Source organism: Brassica napus, chromosome A1 (assembly GCF_020379485.1).
Source record: "Brassica napus cultivar Da-Ae chromosome A1, Da-Ae, whole genome shotgun sequence".
NCBI lineage: Eukaryota > Viridiplantae > Streptophyta > Magnoliopsida > Brassicales > Brassicaceae > Brassica > Brassica napus.
Genome location: NC_063434.1, coordinates 24,443,260 through 24,466,770, shown reverse-complemented (window position 1 = coordinate 24,466,770; position 23,511 = coordinate 24,443,260). Strand labels below are relative to the sequence as shown.

The 23,511-nt window shown below is 34.1% G+C and overlaps 2 protein-coding genes and 1 non-coding gene across 3 annotated transcripts; 2 read left to right on the top strand and 1 right to left on the bottom strand.

Annotated features, from left to right (window-relative positions):
• Nucleotides 1–13,212: 13,212 nt before the first annotated feature.
• On the top strand, nt 13,213–16,123 carry LOC106425237 (protein JINGUBANG-like). Its single transcript, XM_013865960.3, has one exon. It carries the CDS (start codon nt 14,436–14,438, stop codon nt 15,822–15,824), a length of 1,389 nt encoding a protein of 462 aa, XP_013721414.2. The 5' UTR covers nt 13,213–14,435; the 3' UTR covers nt 15,825–16,123.
• A 2,457-nt stretch (nt 16,124–18,580) lies between these two features.
• On the top strand, nt 18,581–18,665 carry TRNAY-GUA. The gene is given in 2 exon segments: nt 18,581–18,617; nt 18,630–18,665. It is a non-coding gene; the product is annotated as a tRNA-Tyr (tRNA).
• A 752-nt stretch (nt 18,666–19,417) lies between these two features.
• On the bottom strand, nt 19,418–22,557 carry LOC106397947 (B3 domain-containing transcription factor VRN1). The gene is made up of 5 exons (XM_013838572.3): nt 22,226–22,557; nt 20,914–21,364; nt 20,319–20,387; nt 20,017–20,216; nt 19,418–19,931 (listed from the first exon to the last, which is right to left on the bottom strand). Exons 1-5 carry the CDS (start codon nt 22,283–22,285, stop codon nt 19,683–19,685), a joined length of 1,029 nt encoding a protein of 342 aa, XP_013694026.2. The 5' UTR covers nt 22,286–22,557; the 3' UTR covers nt 19,418–19,682.
• Nucleotides 22,558–23,511: the final 954 nt, after the last annotated feature.

Below are 23,511 nucleotides of genomic sequence, written 5' to 3'. Positions count from 1 at the left end.
AGATAGATAGACAACACCAAAATAATAATAGTCATGATGATTATTAACAAAAAAATGTTAAAATGATATAAGAATTTGTTGTACAGTTATTGCCCATAACAAGCAGTATTATATACAATGTGATGACAATTAGATGACTATTGAATTAGTTGATCTTCTAAAATGACAAGCCATTAACAACACTTAAGATCATAAAAAGTAACTGTAAAAAAAAAAACTAGAAATGTTGTATATGATTCAATTATTTTTACATTGAATGTTGAAACAAAACTTGTAACAATTATATGTGTCCTCGATGTAGTACTTTGGTCTACGTTGATGAGCCATCTCGCCAGATATCTTATCAACATAAGGCCGTGCCAATCTCATTACGCATTCAGTCCCCAAATGTGATAATTCTTGATTTATATTTAAGATATTTATTTTATTATATAAATAATTAAATAAAGTTACTTAGAATTCCTAAATAAATAAACTTATTATGAATGCTTCATTTTCTCAGGAAACAAGTTTGCTAGAATGCATAGCATTGCAGAGGACTTGCTTTGCCATGCAATGACTTGGTTAAATAAACCACAACTTATTTGATACTCTCAAAAGACATTGGTGAAGATCTTATGTTCTCAACTGTTCTTGAAGCCTTGCGAAGGAAATGTTTCAATATTGTTGTTCAAAATCCTACACCCATAGTAAAACTTCCTTTCAACCCAGATGACTATGTATTTGATGATATTAGCCCGTATTTATGAATTAATTATGTGATGTGTTAAATATAACTTATTTTGCTTTCCCTTATAGTTAAAGATAACAATTATTATAATAAATAATGTTGGTCCCTTTTTCGAATCATTTTTGTAACTAAATATTTATAGTATGTGAGGACCAGTTTGTAAGCCTGGTCTTTTAATTGACACATGTTTAAGATCTTTAGCTGGTAGCAGCCACATTAGAGTTGGGACGGGAAGGGGGCTTGATTTTGATCGTTTTGTTGCTGACTCATGACCTTGACAATAAGATGAAAAGTTATTATAAATTGATGATATCTCTATAACATGACTCAATTCCCTCCTTCAAGAGCATCAATTATAACATGACTCGATTCCCTCCTTTAAGAAAATGTAAAGGAGAAAATCCTTTAAGCTTAATCAAATATACAAGTAGGACTCTTGTGAGTTAAAAATGGATGATCACCAAAAAGATAGATAGATAGCCAACACCAAAAACATCTATAAGATTATTTTCATCTTTACATTTGTGATTCTAGCCAGCAGGTGGCAGAGCTACCGTTGTGAGAGAGGGGGGGGGGGGGGGGGGGGGTTCATATGGCCCATGTTTTTTAAAATAAAATTTACATATATTTCTTATGAAAAACTTGGAAAATATTGCAAAATTAGCTGATTAACCCCTATAATAATGTTAATCATAAGACTGATCCATGTAAGTAATTGGGCTGGCTCCGCCACTGCTCACCAGTACTGACATCAACGAGGAATAGTTTCATCTCCTCCAAGGCTCCAACCTCATCCATTACTAATTTTCGTCTTCTATGGACTTTAAAACTCAGCTTCTTTGAGCTTTGCTCATTCATTTGGGCATCTTCTCACAATTGACATTGTTTGTAATATTTGCACTCTCTTGTTTTAAAGCACCTCCAACAGTAGTATTACGAGAAGTTATAATCATTTAAAGAAAATTAAGAAAGAAAAAGAACAAAAGTTCTAAACTAAGAAAATTTAAGAAACTCCTTATCTAAACAAAGTACAAATCTCATTCTTTAAGATAAAATAAATGTTTATCTGATTTTAATAAAATGAACATAAATGAGTGATTATAGTAATAATGATGGATTCTAACCGATGGAAGTGCTCTTGAATACTAAGTTTGTCAGCAAAAAAAAACTATAACATCACCAAAAAAACAGATTTTTTTTTTCAAATACAGATTTATATAAACCTTTTTATGCAGTATGAAATGATTGATTAGAAGTTACTATCCCGGATACTCAAGAAGAATGAGCCAAGTCACTCGTCAAGGGAGCTGGTGCGAACATTCTGGGCGCGGTTGCAAGTGTTGGTGTGCTTTCTAGAAATTGCAGCTGCTTGTGTTTGCTAAGAAGTACATATCAGGTGGTGCCTAAGCATCGCCTTCTCACAAAGTGTTCTCGGATTAGAAAACGGAGTTAAAAGTGATTTGTTCCCGCGAGTGTGGCAACAGACTCAAGAGTGGCAACCAAAATGTAGCTTTGTGTTAGTGATGACCCAATCAGGTCAAGAAACAGAGCATGTTGATGGCTATCTATGTTATGTGGATTCATGCAGCATGTGATGAGAAAAAAAAAACAGAGAATCGGATGTTATTTATGTTCACTCTGATTCCTATGTTTCTAGTTAATCTACTAAGGAAGGGAGAAGAATGTTCTGAGATCTCCAACATCCTCGTTGATATTCAAGCTCTTTCAAATTCATTATGTTTCTATATCAGCCGATACTATGGAGTATTTGTTAGCTCTTGTAAACTTCAAGCTTCAGCTTTTGATGGTGGATTGAATAAAAGAAGTTTATGACCAAAGGTTAAACGTCATGTTTTTATTTAAACAAATATGGCTTTATGTAATTATACAAAACTGGTGTTAAGTTCATGAATTGGGTGAGATTTTATCTTGAAAGTGTGTTTAGCAAATGCTACAACGTAGGTTTAGCAAATGCTACAGAAATACCCCTTTCTTTTGCTTGATGAAAAAAGAAAAATAAAACAAAAAGATAACCGAAACCATCGGATATTGATCGGTCTTGGTTTGACATGGTTTATGTGTTACTCGTTCCCGGAAGAGTTAATATCTCCATTAGCTTCACCCTTTTTTACCCTGCCTTTTATTGTTATTTCGAGCAATGTATAAGGCAACTCTCCAATCGTGGGAAGACGCTGCAGTTCACCGAGAATGACGAGAGTCCTTGTTGGAATTCATGGTTGATTGTAACCTAAGGGTTGTTATATCACTGTCCTTCTGTGTGGGAGAAAGAGGGGGTGTTGCTAGCTTGGTAGGTATCCGATCCGATAAGATAGATCTGATGCATATATAGTAAAGAAAAGCTCTTCCGCAAGCCATTTGGGTAAATTCCCTAACTTTGAACGAAATCCATGGAGCAATTCTTAGATAACAAGCGGGGGGGAGGGGGGGGGGGTTGATTTTGATCGTTTTGTTGCTGAATCATGAGCATGATGATATCTCTCTCATCAGTACACACAACACATCAATTATAAATGACTTGGTTCTCTCCTTCAAGATATGTAAATGATAAAATCCTTTAAGATTAATCAAACATATAAGTCGGACCCTTGTGAGTTAAAAAGGGATGATCACCAAAAAGATAGATAGATAGCCAATACCAAAAAAGTAGAATCAGCTATAATATTGCCAAAAAAAACACAGAATTATATAAACCTTTTTATTCAGTATGAAATAATTGATAAGACAGCAACTATCCAAAGCAAGCCATGCAAAGACTATATATGATGATGGTCTCTTCGGTGCGGGTACGTACACTACGTACACTCTTTCCTTTAGTGCTCTTCTTTGGTATATGCATGAAAATCATGAGAGTTTTTTATTTTGAAAGTACAACTATTGACCCAATCAGGTGTTGTCAATAATTGACTTCAACAATATTGCATATATTGATTAATCACGCATGTATGCATTAACGTGGAATCTAAAAAGAAGATTAATGTAGACACGAAGAATTAGAAGAGATTGAAGGACACCCGTACGTCAAGGCGTAGTGGCCCAAGCAGTCCATTTTCAATGATATATTATGAAAGCAAATCTTATCCACTGATTGAAAATTGTTGTTACTTTCTTTCATGAACTCTCCTAAGGTCTTCGTCCTATATATGTCCATTACTTAAATCTAATTTACAACCTCCAAACCAAATCTCAACAGACAAACATACTTTAGTAAAGTTATTTGTTTTGTCAATCACACTTTTTCTTGCTACAATCTTCCATGTGTCGTTGTCCCTAGAATCTTGAATCGATTTTTCATTAATATAATCATAAATTATCGGGTCCTGGTCTCGCAAATCGTCAAACAAGGCCAAATGAGTTGCAGATCTTAATACACTGTTAACTAAGAAGCAAACACAGATTACATTTTATAATGATAGTTAATTGAGTAAAACAATAGCAACGGTTTTTACCAAAAAAAAAAAAGACCATAGCAACGGTCCAGGATACTTTTTTTTTGTCGACCGGTCCAGGATGCATTTAATTAATGACTTTAGACGTTTATATAATTTATTTTCTTTGTTACAAAAGAAATGTAATTTCTCTTCTTTCTCGAGATGCTTGCATATTACTCACCTAACAAATACACTAATGCCAGATTTCATATATACATGGACATGGTGATGATATCATGTCACTTATAGGTTAATGTATAACTCATATCATGTCGTGTGTCGTTTTAAGCTAAAACTAGATTCTGATCCGCCCTTGAAAGAGCGGGTATATTTTTTGTTTACGTTTTTTTTGTAAAATTTGATATTTATATTTATGTTATTTTTTGTAATCATATTTGTGTTTAATATTAATTTAATATCATTTTGGTAACTATATTAAATATGTCAAGTTGCATAACTATACACTTGTGTGCATATCATAAATTATTTTCACTTTATTCCTAAAGTTTGTGATATATTATATTTTCTTATTATATTAGTTACCTAACATAACTAATCAAGAATATTTCGTATCCAAAAAACCCAACTCGGAATCGACTCGGAAATAAAAGTCTCATACTCTATTAGACCTGGCGTATATATTCAGACGGTTCTCAAAGTTTATATCCCATAACCAATATCAAATCCAACCAGTACCGTAAACCGAAGAATTTTTTTGAAAAATATTTGAAAAAATATATTTTTAAAATATTCTGTTATATATATATGTGGGTTAATATGTACTTCACTAACTGTAAGTAAAATCATATCTACTAAATATTTTTAATCGAATAACCTATTTAAAACTCGTTAAACTAAAATTGTCACCCTCACCGTCTAGAGTAACAATTAAGCGAAGAACACCATCCATGGATGGATGGCGAGGTTCCATATTGACTATCATAAAATCTTTTCCTATAACTTGTCTTTTCATAAGTATATATTTTTATAAATAATACTTACATAATAATATCAACTTAAATAGTAATCTTAAATTTACTTCCAAATATATACTTTGTTGTTTGTTATAGTTTTTATAGATTGTGCTTGCTTTTCAAATTTCTCATTTTAACATATATATTTTTTGCATGCATATATACGAACTATATAGTATAGCCTTTCAAAGATAATCATAATGTGTCGCTCGTTAAATAAATTATAGTATTCGGTTTGTATATTGGCCATATAATTAAATACCAGAGTTCGATATTTATTGTTTGTTGCCATATACCTAGCCTATAAAATAGAAGCTTAAGTGGTTATGGAAGGTGGTTATGTTTTTTTTAACAGGAAGGTGGTTACGTTTTTTTAGATACAGTTATATTTTATGTTATACATTTATATTTTAGATGCACTTATATTTTTCAATTGGACATAACATTTTATCAATTGGTCACACTGCTCTTTTAATAGAATACTAGATGTTGACGCGCCCTTTGAAAGGGCGGGTTTATTTTTTATTTTATTTTTTTTGAGAAACTTAAGTTTTCTATTTATGTTTTTTACAGTGTTTTAAAACACAATCCAGACCCGCGGTTGAACCGGTAAACCTTGTGATCCAAGCTAAAACCGATTTAGGTTTTGTGAAAAACGATATTTAAAAACATGTGTTTTTGTAATTAATATAAATTTAATTTAATGTATTTTTTGGTAACAATATTAAATTTGTCAAGTTGCATAGTTATATACTTATGTCATATGCATTTCATAAACTATTTTTAAATTTTATTTCTAAAGTTTGCAACACATTTTATTTTTTTTAGTAGTTACCTAACATAATTAGTCAAGAATATTCTTATCCAAAAAACCCGACTTAGAATCGACCCGAAAATTTAAGTCTCATACTCAGTGTTTTGAAATCCGAGCCGGATCCGTAGTGTAACCATAAATCCGGTGACCCAAAATAATTTCGGTTTGGGTTTTGTAAAAAACAATATTTAAAAACCTAAGATGTTTGAGTATGAGACCATATAAATTGAGATAAAATTTATTCTTTTCTAGTTTTTAATTATTTTTAAAATCTGTTTTGTATAGTTTTTAATAGAGAATGTCAAGTTTTTCATTTTTATTATCTAGAATTTAATCAATTTATTAATAATGTTTTACCAACATTTTTGTTTGGCGGTTGCTATTTTGGTAGTCCTAAAATATAGGATTTTAGTGGTTATGAACTGCCTTGTTATTTAGATGCCATATTATTTAACGTTAGATTTTAGGTTAAATAGTTATGTTTATTTACACATATAAGCAGTTATATTTAAATGCTCTGTTTTTAAAATTTGGACTGAACTAATATCAATTGGACATGACTCTAATTTAATAGTATTGATAGACTATAGCGTTTTTTGTTTTGTTTTGTGACTCAGCCTTTTGAGTTTTGTTTAGATTCTTGGAATCTGTTTGATGGAAATATCATGCAAAATTAGACAACAAAAACTAATAAAATAGCGCCACGCAAGTCTGATCTTAATGGGTCTATTTTGGTAAACCATGCATATGCGTATTTGTTATCCTTCCCAACCCTACCGGCTGGTGGTAACCCAAAAAATCATAAACTACGGAATATTGTACATCGAAATCACAATTTTAATATTAAAGCTGCTCTCATCATATTAACTACAACTACTGCTGCTGTAAATCATTTTCGGTTGATATATTTGCAATTACTTTTTATCAAGGCAAAAACAGCTTACCGTTTTGGATCCAAAAAAAAAAAATCTCTTTACCAAAACCTAATTTATCGGAAAAATCGGTCTTTTAATTAGCCATCAATGAGTCTTGGAGAACCTATTTGCAATACTTTGTCATGTATACAAATATATATCTGGAATATTTTATACTTGCGTGTCATACTTGGTATTTATTGAAATCGATAAACCAATGAACGTATATTAATCGTAAATCTGAAAACAGTGTGTATCAACACTACTAAAGTCAGGGCCTCAGGGGGTGCACTTTCTACGTTTCAAAATTTGATCAATTAATTTTGATTATAATTTAATTATGTAATTAAAATAGTAGTATTAAAAATTTTGAGAACCTCCATTTGAGAATATAGCCCACAAGGTTGCTCTAATAGAAAAATTTATTTTGTATGGAATTTCCTATATATATAAATATTTCTTCAAAAGACTGATATCGTACACATTTCTCAGTTTAAGCTTTAATTACACCAAACTAATTAGGTAAATATATATTAAGTTGGGTGGAAAGTATTTCTGAACTAGCTTATTTCAATCTACCAAAACTAACTTCATGTAATGAGCTGTGTGTTGTGTGTGTTGAGTTAATAGTCAATAATGTAGTGAGCTGTGTGTTGTATCATATCTTTTCTCATATATTAATTTAACGTGCAAACTAATCAAATATATAAATAGTATGTTTATTTTATTTAATTTGTCTATCTACGTTTTAAATTCGTTAGATTTTCTGCTTATATATATAGAAATCTCAGTTTCTGCTCGGACCGTACATCGACTAGGATCAGTTAAGCCAATCCATAATGAAGAAAAATCTATTCCCTATCTCCTTGGTTCCAGGGTAACAAAGATTTGTTTCTTTGTCCATTGGTATGGCTGTGCTGTGCCGAACTACCTAGTACAATAATGATAATTATTAGTATTGTATATACGATTGGGAAAGTTAAAGTATCCTCATTGCAAAAGGGGAATGGTAGACTCTCTCTCCCTTAAGAGATATTGAGAGAGAGATCGAGTCGCGGTGGTTCCCGCCTTCTTCCTCCTTTCTGGTTCACGGCATCGACTCTAGTGCACGGTGATCTCTTTGACTCCGGTGTAGCTGGCTTTGACTCCGGTGTTTTCGCGATCTTTTAGGCGAAATCATTCGGTTTTGGTCCACGTTGATGGGTTTGGATGAGATCTCGGTGTTTAATCGATTGATGCTCTCCAAACCAGGGATGTGTTGTAGCTGATGAAGCCCAAAACGTCCAATACAGTCGTTGGAGGTGGGTTTCTTCGGTGTTCATGGTTGAGTCTCCGGTAGAATCCGGGAAGAGTATGTTTGGTGTGTGATTGGTGACTTGGTGAGGCGGAGGAGATATCGAATAGGTCGATGAAGCTCTCCGCTGGGTGATGATTCCGATCTGGGTAAAGCTTTGTGTGTGTGTGGGGGTGGGGATGGAGGAGATCTTGACTCTGGTCGATTGAGGCTCTCCATCGGTGTATGCCTTGAAACTGGAGGGATTGTGATCGTGATTCTATCTCCGGTAGGTTTCCGGCAGTGAATTTCAGACGGTGGAGGCTGCTCCCAACACGTGTTTCTCTTCTTCGAGCGGTTAACACGTTGCCTCCGAATCTTCCTCTGATCTGTTTAGTTTTTGGGCCGTTACTGGGCTTTAAATCTTTAAGTGCATGATGTTGGGTTTATATGCCTTTTTGTCTGGGCTTTTATGTTTTTGTAACAACTTCTGTTTAATATAATATATCAGTTTACGGTGAAAAAAAAAAAAAAAGGGAAGTTAAAGTATCCTCAGCATATCTGTAATTGTTATATATGGGGCTTGTACTATTGCCATGGTAGTGACGGCATGCGTACGTACCATACATATTTAAAGACAATGATATGATATTTTTGGAAACGTTGTTATATATTAGACAGCGATTGATCGTATAATAATTCAAAGCTTATCACATAATAATACATTCATGTCGTGTCGAATACACGGCGTGCAAAGTGTAAACTACTCATGAAGAAAAAAATGCAACTTTGTCTGATTGAAACGGTGATTTTTGTCGGGTTACAGAAAGCGACATTTGCAATCTAAGTTATTAATTCAAGGTCGATCTAGCAATCGTATAGTAGCTGCAAAATATAGGAGTTTCTTAGGATTATAGAAAGCAGAGCATTGAAGTATAACAAAGATTACAGTGAGAAAAAGCGACACTGTTAGAAAATAGCAATTCAATTTATTCGAACTTAACAACAACAAAATGTGCATATCATTGCTTCAGTTCTGTTGTGGTTGATGTTAAGAAGATATGTATAACATTGTGGTTCATATATATCCATCTAATCGCTTATGTTATTTTGCTTTCCTTCCGCTCCTTCGTTGTTGTTATTGTGTTTGTTGTCTTCTTTACTTTCCGCTACTAGTGGTCATTGTATCTTTTGTCAGAGAAAAAATTAGTATAAAATTTTAACATTTTACCAAAAGATGCATTGTTGTTAAAAATGTTTATCGCTTCTTTAAATCATGTAACATTAATTAAGACCACACGTTAAGACAAAAAATATTGGACTATATTTTTAAATACAAAATTGTGTGTAATTTAGATGGTCAAGTACAAACAAAATTTTTTATTTCTCACATCTTCGATTCCAGTTCATCTCTATGCTTTTTTTTCCTAGTTTAATTGTAAGGGCCACATCTTTTTAAAATGATCCAAGTCTCATAAATGAATGGGACGGCAGTAGTTTTAGAACTGAGTGCAAATATGGAATTGCTACATATCAGCTTTTATAGTGTTTCGATTTAAGTCATGTTAGGACCAGACACCAAATTAATTTTATGATTAAAAAAAACTCAACATGGTAATATTATGTATTATGGATCGAAGATTATAAATGTTATGAACTTATGATTTAAAAACTACCTAACTATAGTACGTAATATGTTATTCAGTTGCCGTTGTGATAATTTTGGTCATAGGCTCATAGTTAGGTAGTTTTTTAATAGACCTGAACGGATATATCCTTTCAGGTCTAATAATACGTTACGTACGTGAATGTGAAAGCCTTTGGGAGTTTGGGAAACGATGGATCCCCTCTGACAAATCTCTTTGTCTTTAGATTCGGAGACGTCATCGTTCTGTATTTCGAGTCCATGACCATTGACAACTACCATTTTCAAATATTAATAAATGGATAAAGGTAAACGATGATATTAGGTCTCATGATATTATAAGACCCTAAAATGTCAAAACTGTGCTAGCTGTCAAAAATCCTTTTCAATTTAATTAGGGGTTGACAATAAAGGATTGGATCATTTGGAATCTCACTTTTTCCATTTATTTTAACAGTTGGTTTGAAGATGTAAGATGTATGTTCTGAATTAGTCACTGACGTAGTTGCTGAAGCAGACGTTGTGGTGAGTGGTGAAAGATCATATGGAGTTAAGGTGCTGAGATAGAGTCGTGTAGATTTGGAGAACGAGAGTATCTTGGAAATATGGAAGGATGAATAAACTTGAAGAGCAAATTTATGACTTAAAAAAAAGGAATAAATACATTCCAAGAAAAGGAAAATTGCATTTATTGTTATAGAATATGTCTATACATGTTGCTTTGGAGACTAGGGTTTCGGAAACATGGAGAATAACTATAAAATAGCTATAGGGTCGTCTGTAGAGGGACAAAGACAAAGAGGCTGATCTTATAGAAAGAGAGAGAAACTCTTGGAAGTGTTATGGGTCGTGTTGAAACAGTGGCTGCAGTACTCGACGGAAGAGAGACATAAGCAGGTAGTTTATGAATCTTTCAGTAGCAGTAATTAGAGTTTAACAGACTGTATAAAACTGATTAAACTGATCTTGTAACAGAGTGTACAAGACATTTCTAATAAAACTTAAGGGTTGTTTGTATTTGATTTGTCGGTTGCTTTACTTTATGCATTACTGTATTGTGTTTGCATCTTGCACTTATATGCTTAACATGGATTCTCGAGAGTCAAAGAAATTTAAATTATTTATCTATAGTTTTAAAATGTATTTTTAAAATGTATGTACTGAATCAAGATTTCATAATTTAACGTTATACAACTGATGAATATTTCTTACCTTGACATTTTAAATGGTCGAGTTGATAAGAAATGTTAATTCGTATAAGATCGTTAGACACAAACAAATAAGGCACATATGTTTGAACTTTGATGTCTATTAACTTAGGTTTCAACTCTATAAATTTAACTAATATACGAATTTCTATGTTATAGATGATTCTCATACTCCCATCCAAAAATATACTTTAGCGTAAAGAAAGTCAATCAACACGAATAGACCAATTATGAATAAATGAAGACACATATAGTCGTTGATTTCGGTTGGGTTCAGCAATTTTAAGAAATAAAAACATACTATAAAAGACTGTTCTGCAAGTCGCAACTAGAGAACAAAATGTTTTTCAGCTTGCTTTTTGCGTATTTATTTATTTTTGCCGTTTGCAACTTGTCTAACAAAGAAAAAAAATCGTACAAGTAGGCAGACAATTTCATGCCTTCATGGGGAGTCAGAAAAGTCAAGCATCTGGAAGATGACTTTTTCTCAAATGTAAAACTAAACCAAAACATATAAACGAAGTAATAAAAATCAATACCGGTTGGAGAGGTGTTACCTTACGTGATGTTATGCAACATTGCAACGTGTGAAGATAATTAGCCGCCAACAAAACCACACACGCTTTATGTTAGTTCTATTACTATGAAATTATTCAACCAACTTCGTAGAAAAACCCGAATCTTTGTACGGACGCATCTCATGTACAATCATTTTCACATTGCTCAACCAAACATGTTATATGTAATATGCATATTACGTTTAACGTCCTACATAGTTTGTTGTTGTTGTTGTTGTTTATGAGCTTCATACGTTTTTCTTTAATACACGTTTTAGTTTCATAATAACGAATGGTTGTCTAAAAGTTTGAAAAATTCATATTAGAATTAGGGAGATTTATTATACTTTTTTCTTTTAAATTATACTTTGATTACTATTATTGCTACTAGGTAAAGAACCCGTGCGATATCGCACGGAAATTCATTTATATAAAAAATATGATACAATCAATAATTTAGAAACCTATATGCTTAATAAATAATCAAATTATATAAATAATTAAATTAATCTTAGTGATTAAAATATGATTTGTAAAGTATTAAATATACATTTATATAAACTATAATGTTCCGGTTATATTTTTATCAGAACAAATATTGCATACAATTATGTCTCTGTCTCTTAAAAGTTTTTCTTACAATTTCAATATGACATTTAGCTCCAACCAATTCTTGAACAAATTCAATTATTTTTGCATGAATTTTTTTATAAAATTTCTATCTAAGAGATAATATTAAAATTATTATATAGTTTATACTCTTTTTAAAAAATTACTATTTCTATGTTAATAAAACTGTTATTATTTATGATCGTGCTTATAATATGTTAATCACATAGAAAGTATTGTTTGTGCTTGAAAGAGTATAAAGGGAAAGGTGTGATTATCGAAAAGGCACAACAACACATATATATGTATTGCTCACGTGTGTTGGTGGTTAATATAGAGAGAAAAGTGACTTTTCTTATATGCAATAAGAGTTACGTTTGTGTCGGTAATAAAACCATTACGTAACGTATAAGCCACCGTTATAAACGTGAATAGAAGGGTTTAGATTCCTTGGTTCATCAAAGGGAATCATAAAGGATTGAAGGTCAAAAAGAAGAGAAGATCAATTGGTGGAGTTGCGTTTATATTAAGTCTAATCAAGTATGGATCAAGGTTAGTGTTTCTTTCTCCTTCTCTTAGAACACTATTAGGGTTGAATTAAGATATCTTAATTGAAATCATAAAAGTATATCTTACAGTTGGTCCTCCAAAATTGATGCATGAAGGAACATGTCATCTCTGATCTCGAACCCTTTTTTCATTTCTTCTGCCTCATAAGCAAACCTTGATACGATATTTTGAACCATATAACCAGTGAATTCTCCAAAAATTATATAAACAATGGAAACTGCATTCTAAATCCCTTTGTCAAGATTGGAAAATGGGAAAACACCGGAAATAAAATAGATGTTATTCATTCTGCAACCAAAATCAAATAAAACAATAAAATAGTTTACATAAACATTTATATATAAACTAAAATGTGATCTTTTTGTTACGGGTTTGTTGGTTTGTTTTACAATGGCAACAATATCAAGAAGAACACGGCAATAACATGATGGATATAAACAAATTTGTATATGTGTGAAAGACAAACATTTTCATCTAGTATAAAAAAATTAAGACTAATGATTTTACTATTTCGTTTTGGATTTTTAGCTATCCAAACACGTAAAACTCTTTCTAATATTTTTTTTGTTTATAACGCTTCATTTGAATGTCTTTTAAAAATTTGTATCCATGTAACTGTTTAGAACTTTTTTCCACCATTTTATTGTTAGTTGATTAGTGAAAATATATTTTGAGAAATGCATGGTAGAGACTATTTATAGATTTTAAAAATCTATTTGAATAGTCACAACTCTTCAATTTGAATAGTCACAACTCTTCAATTTGAATAGTTACAACTCTTCAATTTGAATAGCCACAACTCTTCAATTTGAATAGCCACAACTCTTCAATTTGAATAGTCGCATTCTTCCAATTTAAAAATAGTTATTTAAAAAAAATACTTATATGAATAGTCACAACTTTTAGACAATTTTTAGAGAACATACAACCTTTCAACATTAAACTTTTAGAAAAGACACAATTTTGTACACATCTTTTACAATAGTCACAACCTTTCAATATAAGTGGATTCACAACCTTTGGAATTAATTGGGATTGCTATTATTAGTAGATATCTTTTATGCTTGGCTTATGTTGTAAATGGTAATAATATCCATCACGACTATGTAATATATTATCGAGCTGAAATCCTCCCTTGTATAAACATGATTAAAAAGTAATTTTCAAAGTTAAATTTATTTTAATTTTTTTTGGTTGTATATTTATTTCTAAAGTTAGTATGATTAATTTATAATTATACAGTAAACAATTGGGGATCAACAATTTTTATAGCTCATAATCAGTCTCATTATTTTGTGCACATTGCTTCGAGACCGTCCATTGATACTCCAATAAAAAAACAAAACCTTTCCTGATATTGATTAGCTAGTCTTACACATTCTTAATACGATCTCATGTGTAAACTGACGCTCCCGGTAATGTGCCGGTCACGTATCCAGTCTGAAAGTCACGTGTCAGTAACCCACGTCGTCCGCTCACCAACTCTGTCTCTTGGGTTTCTCTATATATAACCCAATCCAACTTCCCTTCACACTCCTTTTATTTAAAATCTCACAAAACCAACAAGTTTTCCCAGCGAAAAAAAAAACAATTTCGAACTTTTTTCCCTGGAAAATTTTCCTACAACACAACCAAATTAAAACTCATTAATCCTTGAAAAAAAAGTAAACCTCACAACAACTATTATTCAATATGGTTATAGATTCAGAAACCAGTGGTAGTCATCACCGTAGACTCACTTTCGCCGCCTTCTTGAACACCGATCTCTCCGCAGACGAAGAAGAAGAACAGAGCCATGGTGCTGCTGATGGTATCAATCCCAGTAGTACCAAGAACAAGAACAATCAGCAACGTCAAAGCAATGCGTCGACCACGAGCGGCGACTCATCTCCAAATCAGGTTCGGTCTCCATGGAACCAGACTTACTCTCCGTACTACACCGACACGACAACTACACCGATGATGTCACCGTCTCCGTGGAACCAGACTTACTCACCTTACTACAAGTCTCCGTGGATATACCAGAGCCGAAACGTGGATGATGATTCGGACAACGGTTTGATCGGTACGATCGTGAGACAAGAAGGTCATGTCTACTCGTTAGCTGCTTCCGGAGATCTTCTGTTCACTGGATCCGATTCCAAGAACATTCGGGTCTGGAAAGATCTCAAGGATTTCGCCGGGTTTAAATCAACAAGCGGTTTGGTTAAAGCGATTGTGATAACCGGAGATAACCGGATCTTCACCGGTCATCAAGACGGTAAAATCCGGGTTTGGAGAGGGTCTAAAAGACGAACCGGAGGTTACTCGCGAATCGGAAGCTTACCGACTCTTAAAGAGTTTTTAACGAAGTCGGTGAATCCCAAGAACTACGTCGAGGTTCGTCGCCGGAAAAACGTTCTTAAGATCCGACACTACGACGCCGTTTCGTGTCTGAGCTTGAACGAGGAGCTCGGTTTACTCTACTCCGGTTCGTGGGACAAGACTCTCAAAGTCTGGAGACTCTCCGACTCTAAATGTCTCGAATCGATTCAAGCTCACGACGACGCGATCAACACCGTAGCCGCCGGGTTCGACGACTTGCTCTTCACCGGATCCGCCGACGGGACTTTGAAAGTGTGGAAACGCGAGCTTCAAGGGAGAGGGACGAAGCATTTTCTAGTTAACGTGCTGATGAAGCAAGAGAGCGCCATGACGGCGTTGGCGGTTAATTTAACGGCGTTAGTTGTTTACTGTGGATCTTCTGACGGTACAGTTAATTTCTGGGAAGGGAAGAAATATCTTTCTCACGGCGGGACTCTCCGCGGCCACCGTCTGGCGGTGCTCTGCCTCGCCGCCGCCGGGAGTTTGGTGCTGAGCGGCGGAGCGGATAAGAACATTTGCGTGTGGAGGAGAAACGGCGATGGGACACACTCGTGTCTCTCGGTGTTGATGGACCACGTGGGACCTGTGAAGTGTTTGGCGGCGGTGGAAGAGGTGGAGGAAGACGGCGAGGGGAGATGGATAGTGTACAGTGGAAGCTTGGATAAATCGGTGAAGGTGTGGCGCGTGAAGGAGACGGCGTCTTCGGTGATTGGCTGAGATGGGTTGAGGAGGAGGAGAGTTACGCGCCGCCATAGCGCGTGGAGATACGGAGGAATAATCCGTGGGACATGTGATTCCTGCCTTAATGGTCAAGGCAAGTTTCATGGCCGGCAAAACTAAGTAGATCATACTACCAATAGCAAACTGCCACGTCATGAAAGTATCTAAAAGGTTCGGAAAGTTTCTATAGTTTATTTGATCTTCATTGTAACTGCACATATTTGATTCAGAAAATGGGGAAAACAAACCTTATATTATTTCATTCATTGTATTAAAATCATTTTGTTCATATACTATATATTCGTTTAAAACTGTTTAAATTAAAAATTAATGTTTCCAATGGTTAAAAAACGGAATTTTAGATCTTTACTTCTAATACGTACGTTAAGTTGATTTGTTAGCTTCTCTTTGTTGAATATGTTGTAGCCATTGACAAATAAAATGTAAAAATCTATTGGTGTCGTCATGAATTCATGTATTAAAGTCTCACTATTGTAGGATATATGTAAATCATATCAGGTTCTCATAAATTTACATTGGCATACACACACATCCTTCTATTTCTATTTTCAAATAATAGGGATCTAAACATACATTAAAGTTAGGCCAAGAATCTAATTCAGAGGCGCTAGTATTGCTTACGCTACTTTCCCTCTTCTTCCTGCTTATGCTGCTTTCCCTGCCCTTGTGTTCTCCCCCAGTCCCCCTTGCATTCTTCTTCTTCGCAGGCCGCATTTGATTGGATACCAAATCTTGCTGAAGCTTTTAAGTTTTCTAAGGGGCTACGGAGGAACGTAATAGACGAGAAAACCAGCCAAATTCCTAACAACTAGATTCTCAACATTTCACAGTCGGATTTTATGTGATGTAGATCATATTCATATATATATATATATATGATTATATATTTTTCACTAAAATATATATTCGACAGAGGAGAACTCCATTCAAATGAAAAACTGGAATTGGAACACCTAATGATTAATTAGTAGATGTACTTAAGAGGTAAGATTTGTCTAAATAATATTTTTGATATGTGCTAGCTTTTACTTCATCCCAAATGACCTAAAAAGTTAATCTCTACGATTATTTTGTTTGACAATATTCTAGTATATAATTGTCAAATTTTATAATTCAACTATCCATTTTATGAGTTCGGGTCAAATATTTTATTTTAATCCTTTCCTCTCACATGGATGTAAATTTCTTTTATGCCAATTGTCAAATTTTATAATTCAACAATCCATATTATGAATTCAAGTCAAATGTTCTGTTTTAGTCCTTTCATTCACATGGATGCAAATTGTATCAAAATAAAAGTTATCTACAAAGGAAAAGAAAGGAACAAGCGATTTATTTTGAAATTGATCTGGTAAAATATTAAAATTAAAATTTGAGATTTTCAATACGTATGGTACTGTGTTAGCGGATTTGTTAGTTCAATTTGTTGAAAAAGAGTTGGTCATTGGAAACTAAATGTAATATTTTATTGCTGTCTCGATGACAGTGTATGTACGAAGTCTTTCTTTCGTCGGATTTAAGTTCGATACAAATCTTACAAGCATAAGCTATATCTATGCACGTTGACTATACACACCCTTTCCAAAGCATGTTTTTGTCAATGTTGTACCTGCCAGGGTACCTATCCGCTTTAAGAATATGAGCATTCGTATTCATATCATTGGCCATAAGACACAAGTTGAGTAAGTTTGAAAAATGTATTATTCTTAGTTATAATTTGGATAACAATTACCTAAATTTAAATTTTGAATCTTAAAGAAGTTATTTAACTAACACTAAAATTTCAATGAACTTTGTGAAAGTTATATGATTTTTCACAGGCAAGTTTATTCATATGAGCATGTTCTAAACTTTAGTTCTCCTATATTACTTTAATTTATTAGCAATGATTAAGCCCATAAGGCTGCATTTTACAAGCAACGAATGCTTTCCTATTAAAAAATGAAGGTGGCAGTTTACAAAACAAACACCGTGAGGTTAGTCATGCTTCTCCAACGTAGTTAGGCAAAGCTCCACTAGGTTTTAGTCCATCTGACTTTAATTTATTAAGAATGATTAAGCCCATAGTCTTGACTAATTTATTACAGATTTTCACATGGTAGACTGTTAACGTTCTTATTAGGTTAATCACAAATTCAGCCTTTATTTTTCAATATTAATAATTCATTTTGACTTTGGGAGGAATCTGTATGCTCCCCTGATCAAACAAAATGCATTGATGGAATAAATAAATTGTAAAACACGATCACAACTCACGAACAAAATGATTTACACTCACGCACGCACTCAGCAATCAGCACATAGGCTCGTAGCTCCAACTAGGACTAGTATATACGTTAAAAAGATGCTAAATTAAGAATTATTTAAGACAGTCTCATATAATATATATATATATATATATTATATATATATATAACATAATTGGCACTAAATAATCAGCATAGACTGTCGAGATTACTTGCTTATATAATTACATGTCTTTGTATCGTGCAACGATTTGGTTAATTAGAAAAAAAACTTGGCAAGTGGCAACAATGTAATGTCTGAGGACGACCATGATATGAATACCTCTCATATATAATTATCTGACTGTCCAAATTAAACTGCCCATTTTAGATATGATTTGAAACTTCTGTCATCAGAATTTCAAAAGAAGCATAAAAAGAAGATGATACTATTATTACTCGAGTTTAAATAGGTTATATATGTAATTGTTGCCACAATAATCGCATCCGACCTTAGCTCAGTTGGTAGAGCGGAAGACTGTAGTAGTTGCAGATAATCTTTAGGTCGCTGGTTCGATTCCGGCAGGTCGGAATAAATTTTTTAACCTTTTTACTCTCTGTTTATTTGGGCTTTGAGAAATAAAAGCCAGCCCATATCTCTGATGCTCTTGCTTAAAAATTCCTCAAATAAACCGTTATGAATTGAGTTGCACACGACAAAAACTGTAACCAGGTCTTGTTTTGATTCTTTTTTCTTTCATCTCATTCCTCACCTTCTCTACCTCTACCCATTTCCCTTCACATTTGATAAAAGAAAGCAACATAATCTTCACGCTCAAAACCAAGTTTCTTCTCCTCTCCTTCCATCTCGAGAAGCGCCTTTCCGATCTCTTCACCCATCACACTGTCTCCATAGATGCTGCCGGCATTGCAGAGACTTATCAACAAGATGGCGTCGGGTTTGATAAGCATAGGCTCATAGCGAATACAAACTCATACGCTTCTTGTAACCGCCCTACTTTACCGAGAGGTCCACTATGCGCATCCGTAGCGTTTAATCACCTGAGTCGCACCAAATCTTGTCCTCATGCTCCGAAACAACTCTAGTCCTTCTTGAACCAGACTATATGACGATAAGCCAAAAGCAAACTAGTGATAAGTCATGACATTCTTCACTTTCATTAACTCGAACACAGATAAGATCACACCATGGTCTTATCAGAATCTTGGTTCCGGAAAAACAGGATGAGCTCCTACACGCCAAACTCTGTTTCTGTTGTTATATTCTAATGCTCGAATGAAGACAAAGAGAAGGTGTAAAAACAAAAGCTAAGAGATGAAGAATCAACAAACACAACAAACCTGACATCATATCATCTTTTCTTGGGGCACAAGTTTCAACACCTAATTTGATTAGGTATTTACAAACTTCTAAAAGTTTCTTAAACCCTAACTTGAGTTCCACTCCAAGGATATATATAATGGTAAAACAGCAACTTATCCACATCGAGACACTGACCAATGACACAAGAATAGAAAGAGAGTTTAAATTAAGACATCCTACATTGCACTTGGATCAGTCACACCATAGAGTGAATCTCAGTTTGTTTCAGACGTACTCGTTGACACGAAAGGCCGTCACTTTGAGAACGAAGTCTCTGGTTCTGAGCAGCTCGAACACGCAGACGTCACCTTCTCCAAGGTTGTTCTCAAGAGTGAACTCGTACCATCCTTGGCTGAACTTGGCTCTCCCTGCTTTGTAGAGGCATCTCACTGGCCATTGTTTCTCCCCGAGCTGGACCTTGATGAATCCCGAGATCCCGCTTAAATACTTCTCAGCAAACCCTGACGGCAGATACTGTTGAAAGAAACACGCAACAAAAGATAACTGTTTCAGATACCATTGTGTGATGTAATAATAACAAAATGTTTTTGTTGCTTACCATGATGCAACCTCTGTATAGATAGGATGGTCGTAGAACAACTCTGAAGAAAGGGTTTGTTGGCTCGAACGTTTTGGCTGCATTGATGGCTCTCTCTCTTTCCTCTGCAGTCACGGTTCTCTTTCTTGCAGAAGCACTCTCGTAGAACTTTGAACGGTTCTCTGGGTCGTCATCTCGTGGAGCAGATGAATTTATTTCCTCTGGATGGATCACATTAGAAAAGGTGTCTTCTCATGAGAATCAATCTATGTATGAAACAAGAGTTTGCAGAATAGTTTTAAAAGAGAGAAAAAAATGCTTACCAGGATCAGCGTTCTTCTTCTTCCTCCCTCTCTTTTTAGGAACTTTTGGGGTTGGTGTTGTCTCTTCAGCTGGTAAAGAAAGGAAAAATCAAGTATCAATCTTTACTAGTAGGCATGCGGGTTCGGGTAGTTCGGGTTATTTGGTTAGTTCGGTTTAACATAAATCTTTACCGAATTAATCTGAAATAAAGTTCGTTATTTCGGTTTTTGAAAATCCAACCAAAGTTTAGATTTTGGTTTAATCTTGTTAAATCGGTTAAATTCGGTTGTTTGGTTAGTTCGGTTTAACATAAATCTTTACTGAATTAATCTGAAATAAAGTTCGTTAGTTCGGTTTTTGAAAATCCAACCAAGGTTTAGATTTTGGTTTAATCTTGTTAAATCGGTTAAATTCGGTTGTTTGGTTATTCCGGTTCGAAATTTGGTTAATTACGTTGGGGTTTTTGGTATAGTTTTGGTTATAATTGTTTTTAAGAAAACCAAAGTCATCAAAACTAACCAAAATTTTCGGTTCAGTTCAGCCGGTTTGGTTCAAAATCCCAGGCCTAGTTACAAGTATGATCACAATAAACAAGAAAGATAAAGAGGAAGTCACCTTTAACAGGTTCAGCGAAGAAGCTCTGGATAGCTGAACTAGTATGCCCTTTATTAGCGTGCCCAGTAGTCTCAGGATGCTGTAATGGGTACAACGAAGAAGGATGAACAACCTCAACATCTTCATCTTCGAGGTCTTCAAACAAACGCGCACGTTTGAAGTGGTTGTGCGCAGAATCCATGAGACCGGTGGAATGGTAGTTGATCTCGGAGTGTGATAAGTTGTAAATGTAGACGCTGAAGGCAGAGTTGCCTTCGTATCTAAAAATCAAAAGGTAGCCAATGCGGATTGAGTAACGGTCAACAAACTCTTGCCAACCATCTTGAAACCAGATTTTGTTGTTGTCAGCTTTCCTTAGTCCTACACGCCAAACATGACCATCAGGTACTGTGAGTGCAACTGCAACCGATAGCTCGTCCTTGAATTTACTCACAAACTTATCTGGAACTCTCTGCACATAATGTAAAAAAAAAGATTATATATTCAAAATTAACAAGATGCTGGAGGAAAGACTGCTTTGACTTAATTTAAAATCACAATCCAAATGGTTCACAAGTGATAACTAATCACTGTATCATCTATATTTTTGTGAATATAAAGCAGATAATAAAACCATAAATGTACTTTTATTTTTCTACACAAAAACACTTTTATCTTAAGGAAACAAGCAATGAGGCTTACAACATAGACATACAGAGAGACTATACACAGACAAAAAGTCAACTACTACCCAGTTTCACTTCACTCGCAAGTGACAATACACTATTATCAATAAGGAATCTAAAATCCTTAGACTTGATAAGTCAAACTGAGAACACAGTCAAAATAGAGAAACCACAAACAGATCTCAACTTTTTCTCCCTCGGAAGTTGCATGAATCTAACAAAAGTGTACATCTTATTGTCATCAGAAGTCAACTCACTAAACCACACACACACATTCCCAAACTACGCTCAATTTGACAATCAAAATAATAGACCAGATGTAGATTTCTCCAAACCACAACAATGACCATTATATACAACACAAAGCTTACCAAATTGAAACTTTTCTATCTTCCTAACTCAATTTTTTAGCTCAGAAAGCTGTACGAATAAAAGAAAAAACAAATACAAACTTGACTTGATGTCTACCGAGAATAAGACAATTCAATTCAAGAAAGCTAAGAAACTGTCGAAACATGGAGAATATCACAATCTTGAAAACTCTCAGCTTTAGACAAAGATCAAAACTTTGAAACGACCCAACAGAAAAGAAGAGATTTTTGGGATAGAGGGGGAAGAAGAAGAGGAAGAGGAGGGAGGGAGATTACCAGACGTTTTTCTTGGATAGTGGATGAGAAAATCAGCTTGTGGAAGAAAGGGCGTGGCATGTTCAGAGAGAAACAGTGATCAAGTAAAAGGAACAAATAAGAAGAAGAGACCAAAGTCAGATCATGAAACGACGCCGGAGAATACGCGACAGAGACAGAGAAGCACTTTCAGATCTGAAGCTATGGTCAAAGGGGGGGTGGTGGTGTGGTGTTACAACACTCTCTCTTCTCCTTTTACACCTGACTTGAGTGACCCAACCAAACCCAAACCCAAACCAAAAATTAAAAAAAATAATAATAATGTTATTAAAAAAAACACAACTTGTACAGCTCGAGTGAGTCGAACCGGTTGATCACTCGTGTGGTTTTATTATTGATTTTTTTTGTTTAAACTATTCAAAAGCCGACCGCCCCCACCTACTCCACTTTTTGGACCACCTTTTTGTTTTAACAAATATTAATATTTGTTTCTTTTTCTTTTGATTTAAATATTTTCTTTCTTCTTTTGTAGCACAAATTTCATTTTTCGCCTTTATCAGTATCGCAGAATATATTTTTCTTTTCAGAAAAAAAATCTGCTATTTATAACCCCCATTTTCAAATTAATTTTTTTCCTGAAAATATGTATTACTGAAAAAAAGAATTACTCCTAGCATTTATCTTGACCCCATTTTGGTTTTCTTGGTTTCTAATGATGAATATGATTATGAAGGTTTTGACTTTTGATTATAGTACGTAATGAACAGTGTACGGTTAAAACATTCAAGGTCAAGCTATATCTATTTAAAAGGTCTAGTACATTCTAGTAGGACGGCCTTCATTATTCTAATATGTACATTTGTACTGCAAAATTAGCAAGGTTTAGATATATCATGCATAATGTATACATATATCTACCGACTAGCTATAATGTGAGACAAAGTAAAATGTAGCTATAAAACTCTACAATGTGATTATAGTACATATAAACTCAGGTAAAGTCATGTAGGAATCTAGTAATTACATGTATAAATCCAGGCTATCCAGCTACACTATCTTATAAATTCAGCTAGAGTATGTACAAATCTATAACATATATAAAGTCAACATAGTTACAACATTCGTAATCCTAATTTATAATAAGTCTATTTACGTACAGCTTGCGTAAACCTCTACGTACAACATGTATAAACTCAATCACAACAAGCACATATCTATTCAAGTACACTCTGCATGCATCATCTTAAATTACTACGACAACATCATCTCTGCCAATTTTTTTTCCTTTACGAGTTATACACCCACTT